Below are 15,629 nucleotides of genomic sequence, written 5' to 3'. Positions count from 1 at the left end.
GACATTCAGATCAAGATATCTAAACAAACAAATAATTATAGTCTTGTTTTGATTAAAACAGTTTCTGGACTGCTTATTTAACAAAATTTGTTTGTAGTACTGTAGTTCTATGTGCTGGTTAAGGACTGGCGCATCATAATGATAGAAGTTCTTAATATTTTGCCCAATGTAGCAATTGACCCCTCATCGCAGCATGCAGTGCAGTTCAACAATACTGCAAACCAGAAATCTACAATTACTGGAAACATAGTCTCATAAAACTGAACATTTTTATGTTAAATATGTTAAAAGGTTAAATGTCAGCTCGTGTCAGGGATGGGTCATTGCCCTGGTAATTGGTGTGGCCCTATGTGCCCCCCTCCCGCCATAGCACTGGGGTAAATATTGAGACGCTCTCACCCTGCATTAAACTGGCTAAGCCCTCGTTTATATGTATTTAAAGTAAGATGCTGATTATATTGCTATTCTTCAGGCAGTCAACGGCGTTTCCAACAAGAGTCCTTATCCCGCCCAGCAGGTGTCAATCAATATTACAACTAATCAAGCGGGTGAGTGCAAAAGCATTGTGTGAGCAAACGCATGTGTACGCCGCCATCTGTGGGGTGTGTGTAATCGTACCCTGGGGCAATGTGGATTATGTGAGCAAGGGATGGCTAGGGGGATAAAGGAAATTGAGCTGCAGCCTTTTAATTCATAAAACATGTTCTCAGCTTGTCATCTCGATCCCTCTGTCTTCCTTTTTAGACCCCCTTTCCCCTGTGTTCTTTCTGCAGCTTTCATCATACTGTCCTTTTTGCCTCTGCATTCCTCTTATTTTCTTCCTTGCCTTCAACCACTTGCCCTGCCCTCCTTCCAGATTCATCGCATTTCTCACCGACTATAAAGTCAGCCCAGTTATGGGTCCATCAATACATTATAGACAGACTCAATTGAAGTACCCACCCTCATTCAAATTGAAATGTTTCTTTTCTGATGGAAGACACTTTATTTACCTCATTTCCAGTATATTAGACACATTCTTTCTCAATAAGTAATACATTATCTTCCTCAAGACCTTCTGAGCAGATCTAAAATCTACTACCAGATCTAAACCTCCATCATCCTATGAACGTTTTATCACTTTCTTTAACCACTACAAGGACGGCGCTTCTAAAACCCTAGACAAGTTTTGTGCTCAGAAGTATTTGAAAGTGATGCAACCCACAGAAGTGGGATTGATCAAAAATGTCAAATGTAAACCTGTTTTAAAAAGGCAATCGTGATTCGATGATAAGATTGTAGATGAAAGTTTTTTGCGAAAAACGTTAGGTGATATAACTATACTATGGTCTACTATCATATAATGGTAATAGTAATGAGCCCCATTATACTAGGGAACAAATTACGAATGGTTGCAATGGTTAGTATTAGAGGTGTGCCAAAAAATCAATTCACTAAAGAATCAAGAGTCACACTTACTTTGATTCAGAATCAATATGACATGTCCCAAAATGTGTATAAATAATGGAAGAAAATACGTACTGTCACAAAAGAGCCAACAAAATCATGTTACACACAACTGCATGTGCCCAAGGCCATCTTCAAAATGAACACACCAAATAATACATGGATGTCAATGTAATGGCAAAATACGCTTATATTTTGAAATTGGCCTTCACATTGGTGGTTGCTACAGGCTAGCTTTGCAGTAGTCAAATACAAATCTGTCTCCACTGTTAAAGCTAACCGCAGGTTTTCAATACCTAATCAAATAGCAAGCACCTTCCATTCTAGCGGCTGATGTTATTGATCAAAATAAAGAATAGAGTTATGGTCCACACGCTGTTTTTTGTGAAATAGGCCCCTTCCATCCAATCCAAAACTTGAATGTCTCCATTTGTCATATTGTCTTCCAAAGCAGACTGGAGTAGATCATGACAATTTTTTGTTGATCAATAGATTGAAACACAGATTATTGTCAGTCAAATCCATCCATCCACACATCCATCCATCAAAGACCCAAAAATCATAATCAAATCGAATTGGGAGGCAGTCAAAGATTTACACCCCTAGTTAGTATTTTCTTAATGCTGTATATTATCAAGCCCACTGGAGCTCATCCATTCAGCTGTCAAAGTAATGTCATAATGAGATGAAACCCAACATAAAATAAAATCCATCAGCAAAACCAAAGTACTATGGCCAACCCTCTTAAAAATGATGAGTAAAATCCATAAAAAAGACATTCATCTTGCTATCTCACTTGGGTCAAGCACACTTGTTGGGGTAATGTTTCTTTGGTTGCAAATAACCCAATTCACGGCATTGCATTATTGTATGTTTGCATAATTTTGTATGATAAAATACTAACTGTGTGCACCTGTGTGTGCATTTTGAACAGCTCCTTCAGTGGTACCCATAATGCACCAAGTGAGCTCTACGAGCCGCAGTTTCTCATTGTCATGGCCGCCCCCTGAATATCCCAACGGAATAATCCTCGACTATGAGATACGATACTATGATCAGGTATATTTGGATGATTAATGTGTGTTTGTGTGCTTTTTTCCCCGTACTGTTCACTGCCAGCAGTCCATTACAGTTAATAAAATGGACGAATTAAACACAGCCACATCAATTATCAAGACTGTCGGCGCCACAGTGGTGACACTGTTGGCGCATCTTAATGAGCTGGTGGTACTGTGCTTGTTGCAAAACCTTTGACAAACCCTTGGGCAATCATAGTGCCTGTCAAAATTTGCGTTAAGTTCTGTATTCATTACGTTTTTGTTTAAACGTAGTGCTTTTTCAATTGATGGAGCAATATCATTTTGGCTTCTCTTGGGTCTCTAGTTGGATTTGAATTTAATCAAGAGACAAAAAAGAAAAGCATTTTCATGCAGATGATCAGCTTCTCAATTACTCAATTTAATGAAGGATTATGGAGCTAAAACAAAATATATACAAAATATTGTGCATGCATACTGGATTTTGATGAGGTCTGAAATCCTGTTCTCTGTAAACTTTTTAACGTTATCATTTGGATCAGGCACTTCAAAACATGTTCATACTTGTAGTTGGTATTCTAGTCCACTTAAAGCACTTGGTCTGTTTGGAATCACATTTCACATTTTGTTCTTATTGACATTTATGTAATTGGGCCAAAAGCGGCCAATTCTGCAGCAATACAACACCAACATCTGCATCTAGTCATAAATGAATAAGTAAAATAACGTCAAAAGTTCAATTTTCACAACAGTACCTAACGCAATACATTCACATTTAATAAAATGATATATTTTCAAAGTACTTCTACAATGCATTTCTTTATAATTATAAAATATTAGAATTTTTAAATTGTTCATTTTTCACTTTTGAGATTAAATGAACCAAACTATGCGGAGGGTGTAATGGTTCCGATTGAGTTTTGGTTTTGAGTCACGGTTTTCAGTTCGGTTTGGTACACTTTTGCTTTTGTTGGGAGAAATGTGTCCCTTCCCTCTTGCCCCTCCTCTACTGCTAAGTAATTCTGTTATGATTATTATTCTGATAAAGCAAATAAAATGAATATATTGTCTATGGCACGGTAGGTCCAACCATTGCACCAAACAAACAAACAAAAAAAATGTGGACCCAACATGATTCCATCTGTGGAAGGGGAAGCATGAGTAGTCATACTTTAAGCAAAACCTAAATGAATGGCACATAGAAGCATTAGCGTCACCATGAACGTTTATTGGAATCACAGTAACTCAATCTGCATACAAGAATGAACACAATGAGATGTACAACCAAATAGTGGTGCTCCACTGGTTTGCTGACTGAAAATTTCTAGCACAACATAATGCAGTTTGACTATGATTAGGAAATGCTGCAAAAAGAGGAAAATATGCATGATTGTGCTTCATTGTTGAGTTTCAAACACGTTCACTCAGCTAGAGTTGCTCCTATCTGATCTTGTTATAAGAAAGCTCACCGATTTGGTCTTGAGCCCAGTAATGCAGAGGATGTCAAGAAGGCCATGCAACTTGAAACTTTGATCAAAAATGATCATTTTCCGGTTTGCAGCTCCAACCAAGATCTTTCCTTTTGGTGCATCTTTAATGCCAACACCATATAGAAATGCCCTAGCCAAGAATTAGACTATTTCTTTCAGACATATGCGCTACCTTACTAATTTGAAAGCAAACAGAGCACAAAGGAAAGTGAGAGCAATGAAAGGGAAAGTTCTCCTGAAAAACATATCTCCTAATGAAACAATCGGACAAAATGAAGTCGACATTTAGGAGTTTACTTGAGAGGGCAAAATACATTTATTATAAAGATTAAATTTTGTCATTTCATTTTTTTTCTTTAAATCATGATTACAGCAAATTACCGACAAGAAGCATATTGAAGCTATTTTTTTCCCACTTTTCTTATACGGTCATCTCTTTCCACCTGGTCAACTTATCCTGACTTCCTCATCCATTGCCTTCACTCTTGAAGATAATGAGGTTAGAATTCCACAAATTTAATATGGCACAGGGTGGTAGGATTTTTCTCTTCTTGCTTATCTCTGGCCACCAGACCTTCCCAGATGGGGGCCAGCATAACCTCCACTCTATGGCAGGCAAAAAGGCTCCCAACCACCCACACACACCTACTCAAAAACACACGCACACACACACACATACGCCTCACGATAAGACCCAATTTCAGTAGTCACTTCTCCAATTTTATAATTCTTGATTAGTTTCAGAATGAACATGTAGCTGAAGTATATAATCAAAATATTCATTTGTTTTGTCTCACTATCAATGTGATATCGATTGGTATTGGCCGTGCGTCTTATGCAAAGTGTAAGAAACAGTAGCTCATTCCACACCCTTAACCCTACTTTTGTTCCTTTTCTCATTTTCCTTCCTGAAAACTGCCTACCATCATCTTCCAAGCCCCCATCATCCTTCCACCATGATGTCCAACCCCCAGTTTTCATACTGTAGTGATACACACCGTCTCTATCCCCCCTTTTTAACCAGGATGGATTAGTTGGGGTGGAACTAACTTGCCCGAGGTTAATTAGATAAAGCCGATAGTTCTGATATGTTATCAAACAGAGGTAGGGTAATGAAAACTGAGGTTTTTCAGATAAACGTTTATCTATGGAATTATGTATTAATTACAAAAGGTGTAATGTGGAAAAGCAAAAGAAAGGCACAGGAATATTTATAGAATTTAAAGGTGAGTGAACCTTTGTGCTCAAATTGGAATTTTTAATAGTAGACTGATGAACAATGTCAATGAAAGATGACAAGGTGAAAAAGAATTGTTGATAGTAAGTCAAAAATGATAAAAACGAAATCATTTAACTTAATTTCTAAGTTGTTAAATTTCTTGACTGTAACTAATTTATTTACGTTATGGTACTGCACTTTGTGTAACCAGAATTTACACTTTAAACTCAGCTTGATATTGCAGCTTCTGGATAAGCGTGTGTCACGAATGTGATCGGAAAAAACAGAAAGGGAACCCTGTGACACACTGAAGACAGAGTTAAAGTTATAAAAACGTTTATGAACAAACAAGAAGGCAAAAGTATATCTCAGGAACAAAAACGGCATTCAAAGTACAAATTAAAGAGACATGACAAAAGTGCATGTAACTGACCGTGATCAAGGTCAGAATTGGCAGGAGGACGTCGCCATTAAACTCAAAGTACAGACTAAATTCTCAAACGCAGACTGCGGAACAATAACAGGCAAAGTAGAAACTAAAGTACTGTACATATGTTGTAAAACATATGTTGTCAGAATTGGCAGGAGGACGTCGCCATTAAACTCAAAGTACAGACTAAATTCACAAACGCAGACTGCGGAACAATAACAGGCAAAGTAGAAACTAAAATACATAAAAAAAGAGAAACTAGGAATTAAGGGACTTGGAACAGGCATAGGCGCTGGATGTGCAAAAGGCAATAATCCAGCAATGTCGGCCTGCTTTGGCCACACCTAAATAGTCCCCTGATGACAATGGGCAGAAGTTGTGCGGCCGGTGGCTCCGCCCCAATTTCTGCAGACAGGACAAGACATTAGGGTCACGGGATGTGACAGCATGCACGTTATGTATCGTTTAGAATTGTTCGATAAAACTTTTTTCAGACGTCCCCAAATCTTGAGTACGTAGGCACCTCTATCATATTGAGTACATATACAATCATATCAAGTACCGATACAACTAACAATTCAGAAAAAATGACGTAAATTTAAAAAAAGACCAATGACATTTTTCTTATAAATTCATTAAATGTTTTTTTGGTTTTTTTGGGTGATTCATTATTTCTACTTTGTGTTTTTAAACTCCTTCAAGAGTGCAGCCGACTCTAGTATCAGCTACCAAGGGCCGATGCCTTGAAATAAGGTCAGATATTGGTCCGATTCTGATCTTTGGTATCGGTACTCAGCTCATTCTTTTTCCACTTCCAATTGCCAGGTTAAAAACAAAAAAAAAAAACTGAAAGTTTTGATGTGTGGCACATGCAAATGAGAGACCATACTTTTTTCCTCAAACATGAATAAGGAAGCCACAGCTAGAGGTAGGCAGTCCATCGAAGGTGGGCAAGTTGACATTGAATCATGGCTGACGCAAGCGCTGCACACTACAGATTTTATTGTGAAAAGTCAACACGTTCCACAGTTTTTCTAAACGCAAACACAAATGCACTCTTAACAGTCAAGTAGAATGCAGGACAGCGATACAGGCACACGAGGGTTAACTCCCAAACCAATCGTTTGCTCCATTGGCGTGGAGCGGAATCCAGCCCCTCACCTACCCTGACCTTTTTTCTTCCTCCTCCTCCTTTTATTCATATTTGTCAAACAAACCTTTTTTTCGTTTTTCAATTTTTATTTGCAATTGGCATACAAACGAGAAACTCGCTCGGTTGCACACAAGACACAAACCGAGATCGCAATATGAATTTTGTTTGCCCAAGTTATTCATATTTATAGCGTTTTTTTTTTTTAATTGAGCACTCCTTAAATATTACTCACTGAGGCTGTGTAAATCTAAAAAAGACGTTTCTGAGATTTCATAACTTATAGTTCAAAACTAATATCCCCGACATACACACATACAGTTTATATGTTTTTATATATATATATATATATATATATATATATATATATATATATATATATATATATATATATATGTATGTATGTATGTATGTGTGTGTCTGTGTGTGTGTATAATACATGCAAATCAGGTAGGTGCGTTGCTCATCTAAGTGAATGGATGTAGATACAGAGCAATTTGAATAAATTAATGTAATATAAAAAGGATTCCAAAGGATGAAGTGAAAAGTCTGTGTGCAAAGAGGGGGGATTGTCATTTGAATCCAAGTTATCAGCAGCAGCTGTCTGGTGTGCAGGCAAGCCGGGTTGGTGTGTGCCTCACATTCACGACTACCATTTGCAAAATTTGTCACACAGACTCTGCTCTTTGGAGATATGTTCCACACCAGGACAAAGCTGAAGCATAATTCAACAAAGCGCACTAGATGAAGGTCATCATAGTTTATTGAGAACGCGGAAAGTTCAGCCGAGGGTCAGTATTCTTTCTCTCACATGTTATCTCTCTGCCCCGTCCCCACAGTCTCAACCGTCAGAGTGGAACAGTTCAGTAGTTCAGAGCGAGACCCCCAGTGTGATTCTGGAGGGGCTGAGGCCAGGCACGGGCTACGTGGTTCAGGTGAGGGCCCGCACCGTTGCTGGTTACGGAGCCTACAGCAAAGAGATGCTCTTTCACACATTCACCGACGGTAAGTGTGTGGTTGTGCTGCTGGAGTGGTGTGGAGGTGTGTGCGGAGGAGTGGGGGCCGCATGCACAATCAAGTGATATGAGAGGTTTAGCTCGATTGGAAATCTGTCTGCAAATGCAATTTCAATCTACTTAACGTGTGTGGGCTTTCGAAGCATAATTAGTTTAATGTGATCTTCACGCTTGAGTTAGTCAGGCACGGAAAAGTATTATTTTTAAGTGTTTCAACAATTCATCTGCAGTGCAATTTAATGAAAAATCTGTCTATGTTTTTTTTGCAGACGAGTTCAAGTCAGAGCTTGGACAGCAGCTCTCCTTGATTGCAGGCTCCTTAGTGGGCGGAGTTTGTATTGTTTCTCTCGTAGCTATCGCCATCATTTGTACCAGGTGATGCAACCAGCAAAAATGAGCTTTTACACACAAGTATTCCCTGTCGGTTATCATGTTGCAACAATAAAGAAATACAGTTTGATTTCTTAGCTTTCCCCTCAGGTGAGAGTCAAAAACCATGATTGACATAGAAGACAACAAAACAAAAACACTTTTCTGTAGATATTTTTTGCATAGAAAAATAAAATATGCAATATTGTGTCAACATCATTTGGGGCTGGGACATATCGTCAAACAATATAATCTAGATTTTCACCATTTTTTCTGGATAATTTAGTTTTTAGTCCACTTTAGATGAAATAACAATCAAACATGTATCAAAAATGTATGCAGAAGTAATTCATGCGCAACATGTTTGTCCAATTATGATGATACTGATTTGAAATCAGTTTTAACATAAACATAGCATTCAAAATGTGTACATGCATTGCTTAAAGGGAGAGTGTGTAAGATTTAGACCGTTTTTCATTACGGGCAGCTGGAGGTGCTGCATTTACCATTTGCTGTAGGTATAACAAACATGGCAGCGGCTGGAGAAGTGCCACCCCACCACGTAGTATAATTTAATGATAACTAGATGTACGATTATATTTAAAACATGCTGTACTGTTGGTCGTTAAGAACACATTTATTTGCAAGTTTTTGAAATGTATGATAATTTAATTTATTCATTTTTAATGAAAAACAGTCTAAATCTCACACAGTGTCCCTTTAAATGTCACAATTAAGTCATTCAATCGCAAAGTTGTATTTTTACATATCGTTCATAAGTGTAGGCATTCAACCCTAGGTATTAATTTTTTTTATTTATAAGCCTGAGGGTAAAGGAATGTCGGAAAATGGCTGGGACCAAGTGACATATGTACTTAGTAAGTATACAAACATGTCTTGTAATCCATACCACCAGCATTGTGCCACTTTTGCCAAGCATCTATTTTCTGAGTTAGCAAATTTTCAAATACTGTAATGAATTTTGAAAATGATGAATTCATCAAGTTAATTTGGCTGTTCATTTTTCTGTCTATCTTGACTTTCTGTCTGAACTGCTTTCTTGCCTTGCATCATGTTTGTTTTTAATTTTGTTTTTGTTATTTCCTGCAGGAGAAGGCAGTTGAAAGCAAGTGTGTATGGGGACAAGCTGCAGCAGTACAATGCAGGGGGAGGTACTGTAGACTGCATGCTTGATATTAGTCACAGTTTCATAAAATATATAAGCAGTATGATCGGGGCAATATATAAACCAGCAAGCCTATGATATTGTTTTTTTTTTTTTACATTAGAAGTTTTAACTAGCAACAGAATAAGTGAACCATATGAAAGCAGACTCCCATTAAAGCCATGGTTAAATATTGCCATGTGAATTATTTGTGCAATATTCCTAAGGTGATTTTATTCGCTTTGCTCCATCTTTGGCTACTTTAGCTTGTCAGTAGAACCCGGTAAAACGGGATCTTTGACATCTATACTCATCAAAGCCACTGAATGAGTTTTTACCTTTCAATTTTGTGCTATCAGTTGTGAGAAGCAACTTCAGTTACCTTGTGTGTGAATTGTCCTATACCATATAAACAACGATGCCCAACCTAGGCGGCAGTGTTTACAAATGCCCATTTTTATTGTTTTCAAACTATAAAATGTCTTGAAGCACCACTGTGCATAATAATATAAAGCTGTGCACTGTAAAAAACGTTTTAATTTTGACACAAAATATTCTTCTCATTGGGATGTCTGTTTAATACATTCATTTTATTCTATAATACATTTTTTTCCAGATTAAGAGCAATTTAACTGGATATGAATCCCTAACCCTTATTGCTAAATTGGGTTCTAGTGATTACTTTGTATGCCTTTTTTTTGCTAAGTTTGATATGGATGGGCATTTTTATCAGTGGCAATTTTACTTAGCTTAAGAAAATACTTCACAGGAAGTACATTTTAAAAAATGTTGAGAATCACAGGCATATACTACTACTTATAAACATATATGAAAAACATCTGCATAATCATTTGGAGCATGGTGTACTTTACTGAAATTCATTTTTATTTATCATAAAGGTACAATTTTGCCTACATGTGTAGTCTGTTTCCTAAAAATAAATCTGTGTTTTTTCCCTTTTATCAGAGGTGACACTCAGAACCGACATGTTTAGTGGTCCTACCCCCACAGTGACTTTTCCCACCCTGTCCGATGGTCACAGTTCACAGGGGGTCAAGATATACATTGACCCTTTCACCTACGAAGACCCTAATGAGGCTGTCAGAGAATTCGCCAAGGAAATTGATCCCTCGTGTGTCAAGATAGAAGAAGTCATTGGCTCCGGTAAGAATTTTTACATACCTGGATTCAATGTTTATTGAGCCTCTAATTTCTAGCATACAAGCTTTTATTACTTACTTGTAGTACTATAGTTGCCTATAGTAACCATAGTTCTAAGTTTATGTGATTTTACAGAACATATTATATATACTTAACTACAATGTCGCAGACTTCCACCAAGGTTGAACTGTTAACAAACAAAAAAACGTTGAGCATCAGATTTGTTTTCGGGCTATTTTCTAGTTCAAGGAGATTGATGAATAAATAGTAAACTGTAGACTGATGGCATTTCATATACTGTATATATTTTAGGGAGGGTGGCACGACAAGAGTATGAAACTTCATACCTTTTTCGCTGTATTCACATTTTGAACAACACCCAACTTAATTAGAATTGTGCAATGTACAGGATATACAGAACAGTATAATTTACAAAAGCACAATGGAATGAGCTTTACCAAACTTCAACTCCCCATTACTCCCAGATGACGATACGGTTGAGCCAGTGTTGACAGTCAGTAATTAAGTATTAGTTTCCAAAGCGTGTGAGGGTGAACTTAAGCGGTCTTGCCTGCTAAATGTAGTCATTAGTTGCTAACTCCTTTGTATATTCTTAATACTAAACATTTAGTCCAACGGTAGAGGCGTTTTTATTTTTTATGACTTTAACAACAGTTAAACACTCTTTGTATTTGTACATCACACTCGTGTGACCATGTAAAAGACCAGACTGTGTGATTTGTATTACTTACTTGTCATGAGTCAGAAATAATCAGCATTTTCGCTGTACTTTATATTCTTACCAATTTTTTCAAAAAACACATTGGCAATGCTTGTTGCTACTTCCAAGAGACAGCCTGTCACATGAAACAGCAGATAACAGTGGACTAAATAAACCAATTTTACATGTCAGTGAGCATGAGGCAGGAACACGGCGTTCCAATTATTTTGTGCGCTTTGAAGTTGAGCAAGATTTGCTTTCATTTATGCTGAAACCTCCACCAAAGGATAATAAGTTGCGTCGATGCAGCTATATCAACGTAAAATTGTGTTTGACGTGCTGCACAAAATAGTATTTTGCATTTTAGCTGTCATGGGTGCAGAGTGAAACTTCAGAGCAAAAACAGAGAAAGTCTTACCAATATAAGGAAAGGTAATATAAATAAATAAAGCATTATGGTGCACAGCTGGAGGAGCATGGATCTAAAAACATTGCATATTACACAACGAGGCATGATCAGGTAACTGGATTGGCATCCATGACTTTAAAAGCCACGGTTATTTAAAACTGCCTAAATCTGCCAAACAGATTACGGTAGTTCTTTCCCCTTCCAAATTGTCTGTTTTAACGGGGCGGTACCATGGGGTTGAACCTTTTGGAGATTTTAAACATTTAAATGTTGATTTCTAATGCTAAACACTCTTTAAGTCTATTTCCCTTCTTTGATGCATTTTCCAGCCGATTAGCCAACACAAGAAAAGCAGGTTAAAACACAGACAGGTGGACACAATCAGACTGACGAGGACAGACACAAGACATATCTCAAACACATGAACAAAACACTACTATAACATAGCATATAGTAGTTGGAGTGATGGTTTATTTTCACTCAGTCAATTTTTTAAGGTTTTGCTATGATCTATATTGATACTTATTTTATATCAGGCCTACTGGGTGAGGTGTTCTGGCTTGTCCCACCGGGGGGAGTTCCCAGGGATGATACAGGACACGTTGGAGAGTCCATGTCTCTCGGTTGGCCTGGGAACGACTGGGGATTTTTTTTTTTTTTTTTTTAAAGCCATTATTTTTGCACAAGGGTATCATGCTGTCAAAACCTGTTATTGCTGACTTTTATACACTGCACAAGCATTATACATACCTTAAAAATCATCATCTTACAAATAGCACATCTGCACATATGTGTCAAGCAACCTCAAAAAAATGGCTACCATATAAACAGGCAGCTAGTGAAATTTTGTGTCCGACAAAAAATGTATGCCTAACTGTCAACCTTAAAGCTTGCAGGTCTTGTTTTAAAGGCTTTAAGTGACAAAACAGCAGATGCACTCTGTTTATGTTTGACTAACAGAATTTAAAGGGGGTATAAACAATATCATCGTCAAGCTCCAGCATTTTCATCCAAAGACAGAAAGAGTAATTGCAGTTGTAAACGTCTATTCATTGTTCACAAATTCCCGAAGGAAAAGGAAAATCCAAATGCCAATAAAACATAAAAGATTCACTAAATTGTAATTTTCTTGGACACATTAATTATGTCAATACCCTGAAACCAAGGGAACAGACTGAGCCTAAGTACCATAAGATCGCTGGCAGACAGCGAAACCAATGGAGAGTGACAAACCATGAGCACCCTAACATGAATTGTTTTCTAGTCAATCTCATATTTTGTTGGTGTTAAATTAATTGTGGCATATCACATTAATTCGCTGAGTTTTAGTTTGCCTTCAGAAGGCTTCACTCGACTTATTTGGCAAAGCAGCACTCTTATTCAGGCTGTTTGTGTTTTGTTGGCCATGTTAGGAGTAACATCACAAAACTGTCCATTTAAGAAACATGTTTGTCAGCAAATAAATCATGCAATATATATTAAACCTTGGTTTACAATTAAGAAATATTAGTTTAGCTGTGAGCTCTAAATCACTAAATCATTATGCTCCAAACAAACCTCTGTGCTTCAGAGATGCTTTGGTTCTATTGGACATATCACAGCCAGTTATTTAGACACTGTTTCCAGGCCCATGATCCCCCCACTGCAGAAAGGTCCTACTTGTTACACTTCATGCCCGTTTACTTGGTTTTGCCTCAAGCTACATACTGATTATAAAATTACACACGTATGTTTAAAGTATATATAAACATATGCAAATCAAATTTCCAGCAGTTGGGACCTAATTAGCACATTATGTATAATGTGGTTCAAATAAATATTCATCTTGCCCTATTCCTTCTTGACTTTTGTCAGAATACAGTAATCCCTCGTTTTTCCCGGCTAACACCCACACGATAAGTGAAAAAACGAAAAGTAGCGTCACCCCGAAGCGTGTGGGAGTTTCAGAAAGGAGATGTGCAGTCCTACAAGACACGTGATTGGCACCCGGCATGGCCATTGACCAATGAGGGCATGTGTTGTAATGTACTCCCCCCCAGCTCCCATTTGTTAGGTAGACCACGAGAGGAGTGCTGGTCTACTTCATGAAACACACGCTGTTAGATAGATGCAAGGAAGAGGAGGAAAGAGGTTTCACTGAAGCATTATAAAACTCTTACCTAGATTTCTTTTGGAGTAAATTAGAAGATAACACATCCGGATTAAATTGGAATATCGAGTGTAAACTCTGATTGCTATCCTGTTTGGTCAGCTACAGGCTTCACTTAAATTGGACTTCCGGGCGCTGCTAATATAACGGCCGGTGTTCGTGACGCTACAACCAAACAGATGGGACTGGATAACATTATAGTTAAGGTTTAATAATTTAAGATTCAAGCAAATATGTGTACTGCAGTAGTTCGACATTTGAGGAGTGCCTGTGGCAAGTGCATTTATAGTTACCTCACCTTTCTGGCATGCATAAAACCTTCACAGCGCATCAGTCCGCAACGAGGCTTTTTTTTTTTTTGTAAATAAAAAGAAATCCGTGAGGCATTGAGGGCGTGATAGGGGAGGCGCAAAGTAGCGAGAGATCACTGTACTCCATTTTAGCAAAGACAGCAAAGATCTAGCATGTCAAGTGGTGGGTGCAATGAATGGCCTAGGCAACGACTCGATGTCTTATCCATTCCTAAAATGGTGCCTCCCATTTAAAGAACCGGGATGATTTGGGGCAAACTGTTTTGACAAATACAGGGCTAGATAAAACCACATATTTATCATTCGTTATTAGATTCCACACTAGTGTGTTGAACAGTCCATTGGCATCTGTTGAAATGTAAATTTGGTTCTTTTTAAATGCTATGAATGCATTTGCAAGCAGAACTAATAAAATAGTCTCAAGAATAACTTTTATTGTTATAACTGATATTTGTATTTGATTTTGCATAACCATGTTCATATGATCACAGGTCAAGTGAGTGATAAACTGTCATAGGTTGGCTCCAGCTAGAGTTGAGGGCCTATTCTCTCTGTAAATCTACAGTGTATACCTTGGCCAAAATTAACTCTCTGTAAGGCCTTTTGAGCACATTTGAGCCATGAAACAATTTTAGAACATCACCCCTTGAGAGGATATCCTTTGGTCAACCAAACAGCAGTCAATACTTTTAGTCTGTGGTTTTATTTCTCTCGGGTTTAAAGTTTTTTACCTCAACCGAAGATCACAGCAACGTGGGACTCTTGAGAGTGAGCAAGGAAAAATATAAGTTGAGGTGATTTGACACATTGTTTTCCTTGGTTGGTCCCTATCTTCATCTATCTCGACATAACAGTTTCCTTCATAACTCCCACTTCCTCTGTTAGAACTTCTCCCATAACTATTACACTTGACTGAAAGACATATCTTGTAATAGACTTTGCTGTTTTTGTATCTGCCACTTGACTTCAACTGTTTCAACTTATCTTTTGACCACGCATCTCTTCATGTTTATTAGATGCTTCGAAGCATCTATGTCCTGTCCTCAACCCCTTATCTTCCCTTCCTTGCGATCTGTACTCTATACATTTTTATTCTGCTGATTTACAGCAGTTACTGTATATTTTAATCGACAATGAGATGAAATGCAGGGCTCACAGTGAAATAGTCTGTTCAGTTCACATCTCTCATCCTTTATTTACACACCCATATACCTGGCTTGGGAGCTCTTATTGTGAAGTGAGATTGAGATTTTATCTATTTACACTAAGTAGCATTTTTTTTTTGACCAAAAACATTTACTCTATCATCTTAGAAAATTAGTGTGTTTTTTGCTTGATGATTTATCATTAATACAATGTGTTTACTCATTAAACTAAAAAACAAAACAAAAAAAAGCATAGAGCATGTACTGTAGTTTTGAGGGACAGGCTTCTGCTCCTTCCATCTTGCACGTGCTTGTATAGAATTTGCCCATGAAATTTGGTTCTCTCAATCTAAACAAAAACAAGTACAAGATATATTCATTCAAGTACATCTGACCACTTAAAGAAGTTAA

General features: G+C 37.6%; 1 protein-coding gene across 1 annotated transcript in view; it reads left to right on the top strand.

Annotated features, from left to right (window-relative positions):
- Positions 1-15,629, top strand: part of LOC148417266 (ephrin type-B receptor 1-like) — a 69,750-nt gene that overhangs the window by 39,773 nt on the left and 14,348 nt on the right. The window contains exons 8-13 of the mRNA XM_088425087.1: positions 473-548; positions 2,381-2,505; positions 7,612-7,777; positions 8,058-8,163; positions 9,268-9,329; positions 10,289-10,486. Coding sequence (XP_088281213.1) covers positions 473-548; positions 2,381-2,505; positions 7,612-7,777; positions 8,058-8,163; positions 9,268-9,329; positions 10,289-10,486 — 733 coding nt within the window. The remainder of the gene's footprint in view (positions 1-472; positions 549-2,380; positions 2,506-7,611; positions 7,778-8,057; positions 8,164-9,267; positions 9,330-10,288; positions 10,487-15,629) is intronic.

Source organism: Hippichthys cyanospilos, chromosome 10 (assembly GCF_059441005.1).
Source record: "Hippichthys cyanospilos isolate Australia breed blue-spotted pipefish chromosome 10, RoL_Hcya_1.0, whole genome shotgun sequence".
Taxonomy (NCBI): domain Eukaryota; kingdom Metazoa; phylum Chordata; class Actinopteri; order Syngnathiformes; family Syngnathidae; genus Hippichthys; species Hippichthys cyanospilos.
The sequence above is the reverse complement of the archived record's forward strand: the minus strand, read 5'-3'. Positions and strand labels throughout refer to the sequence as shown.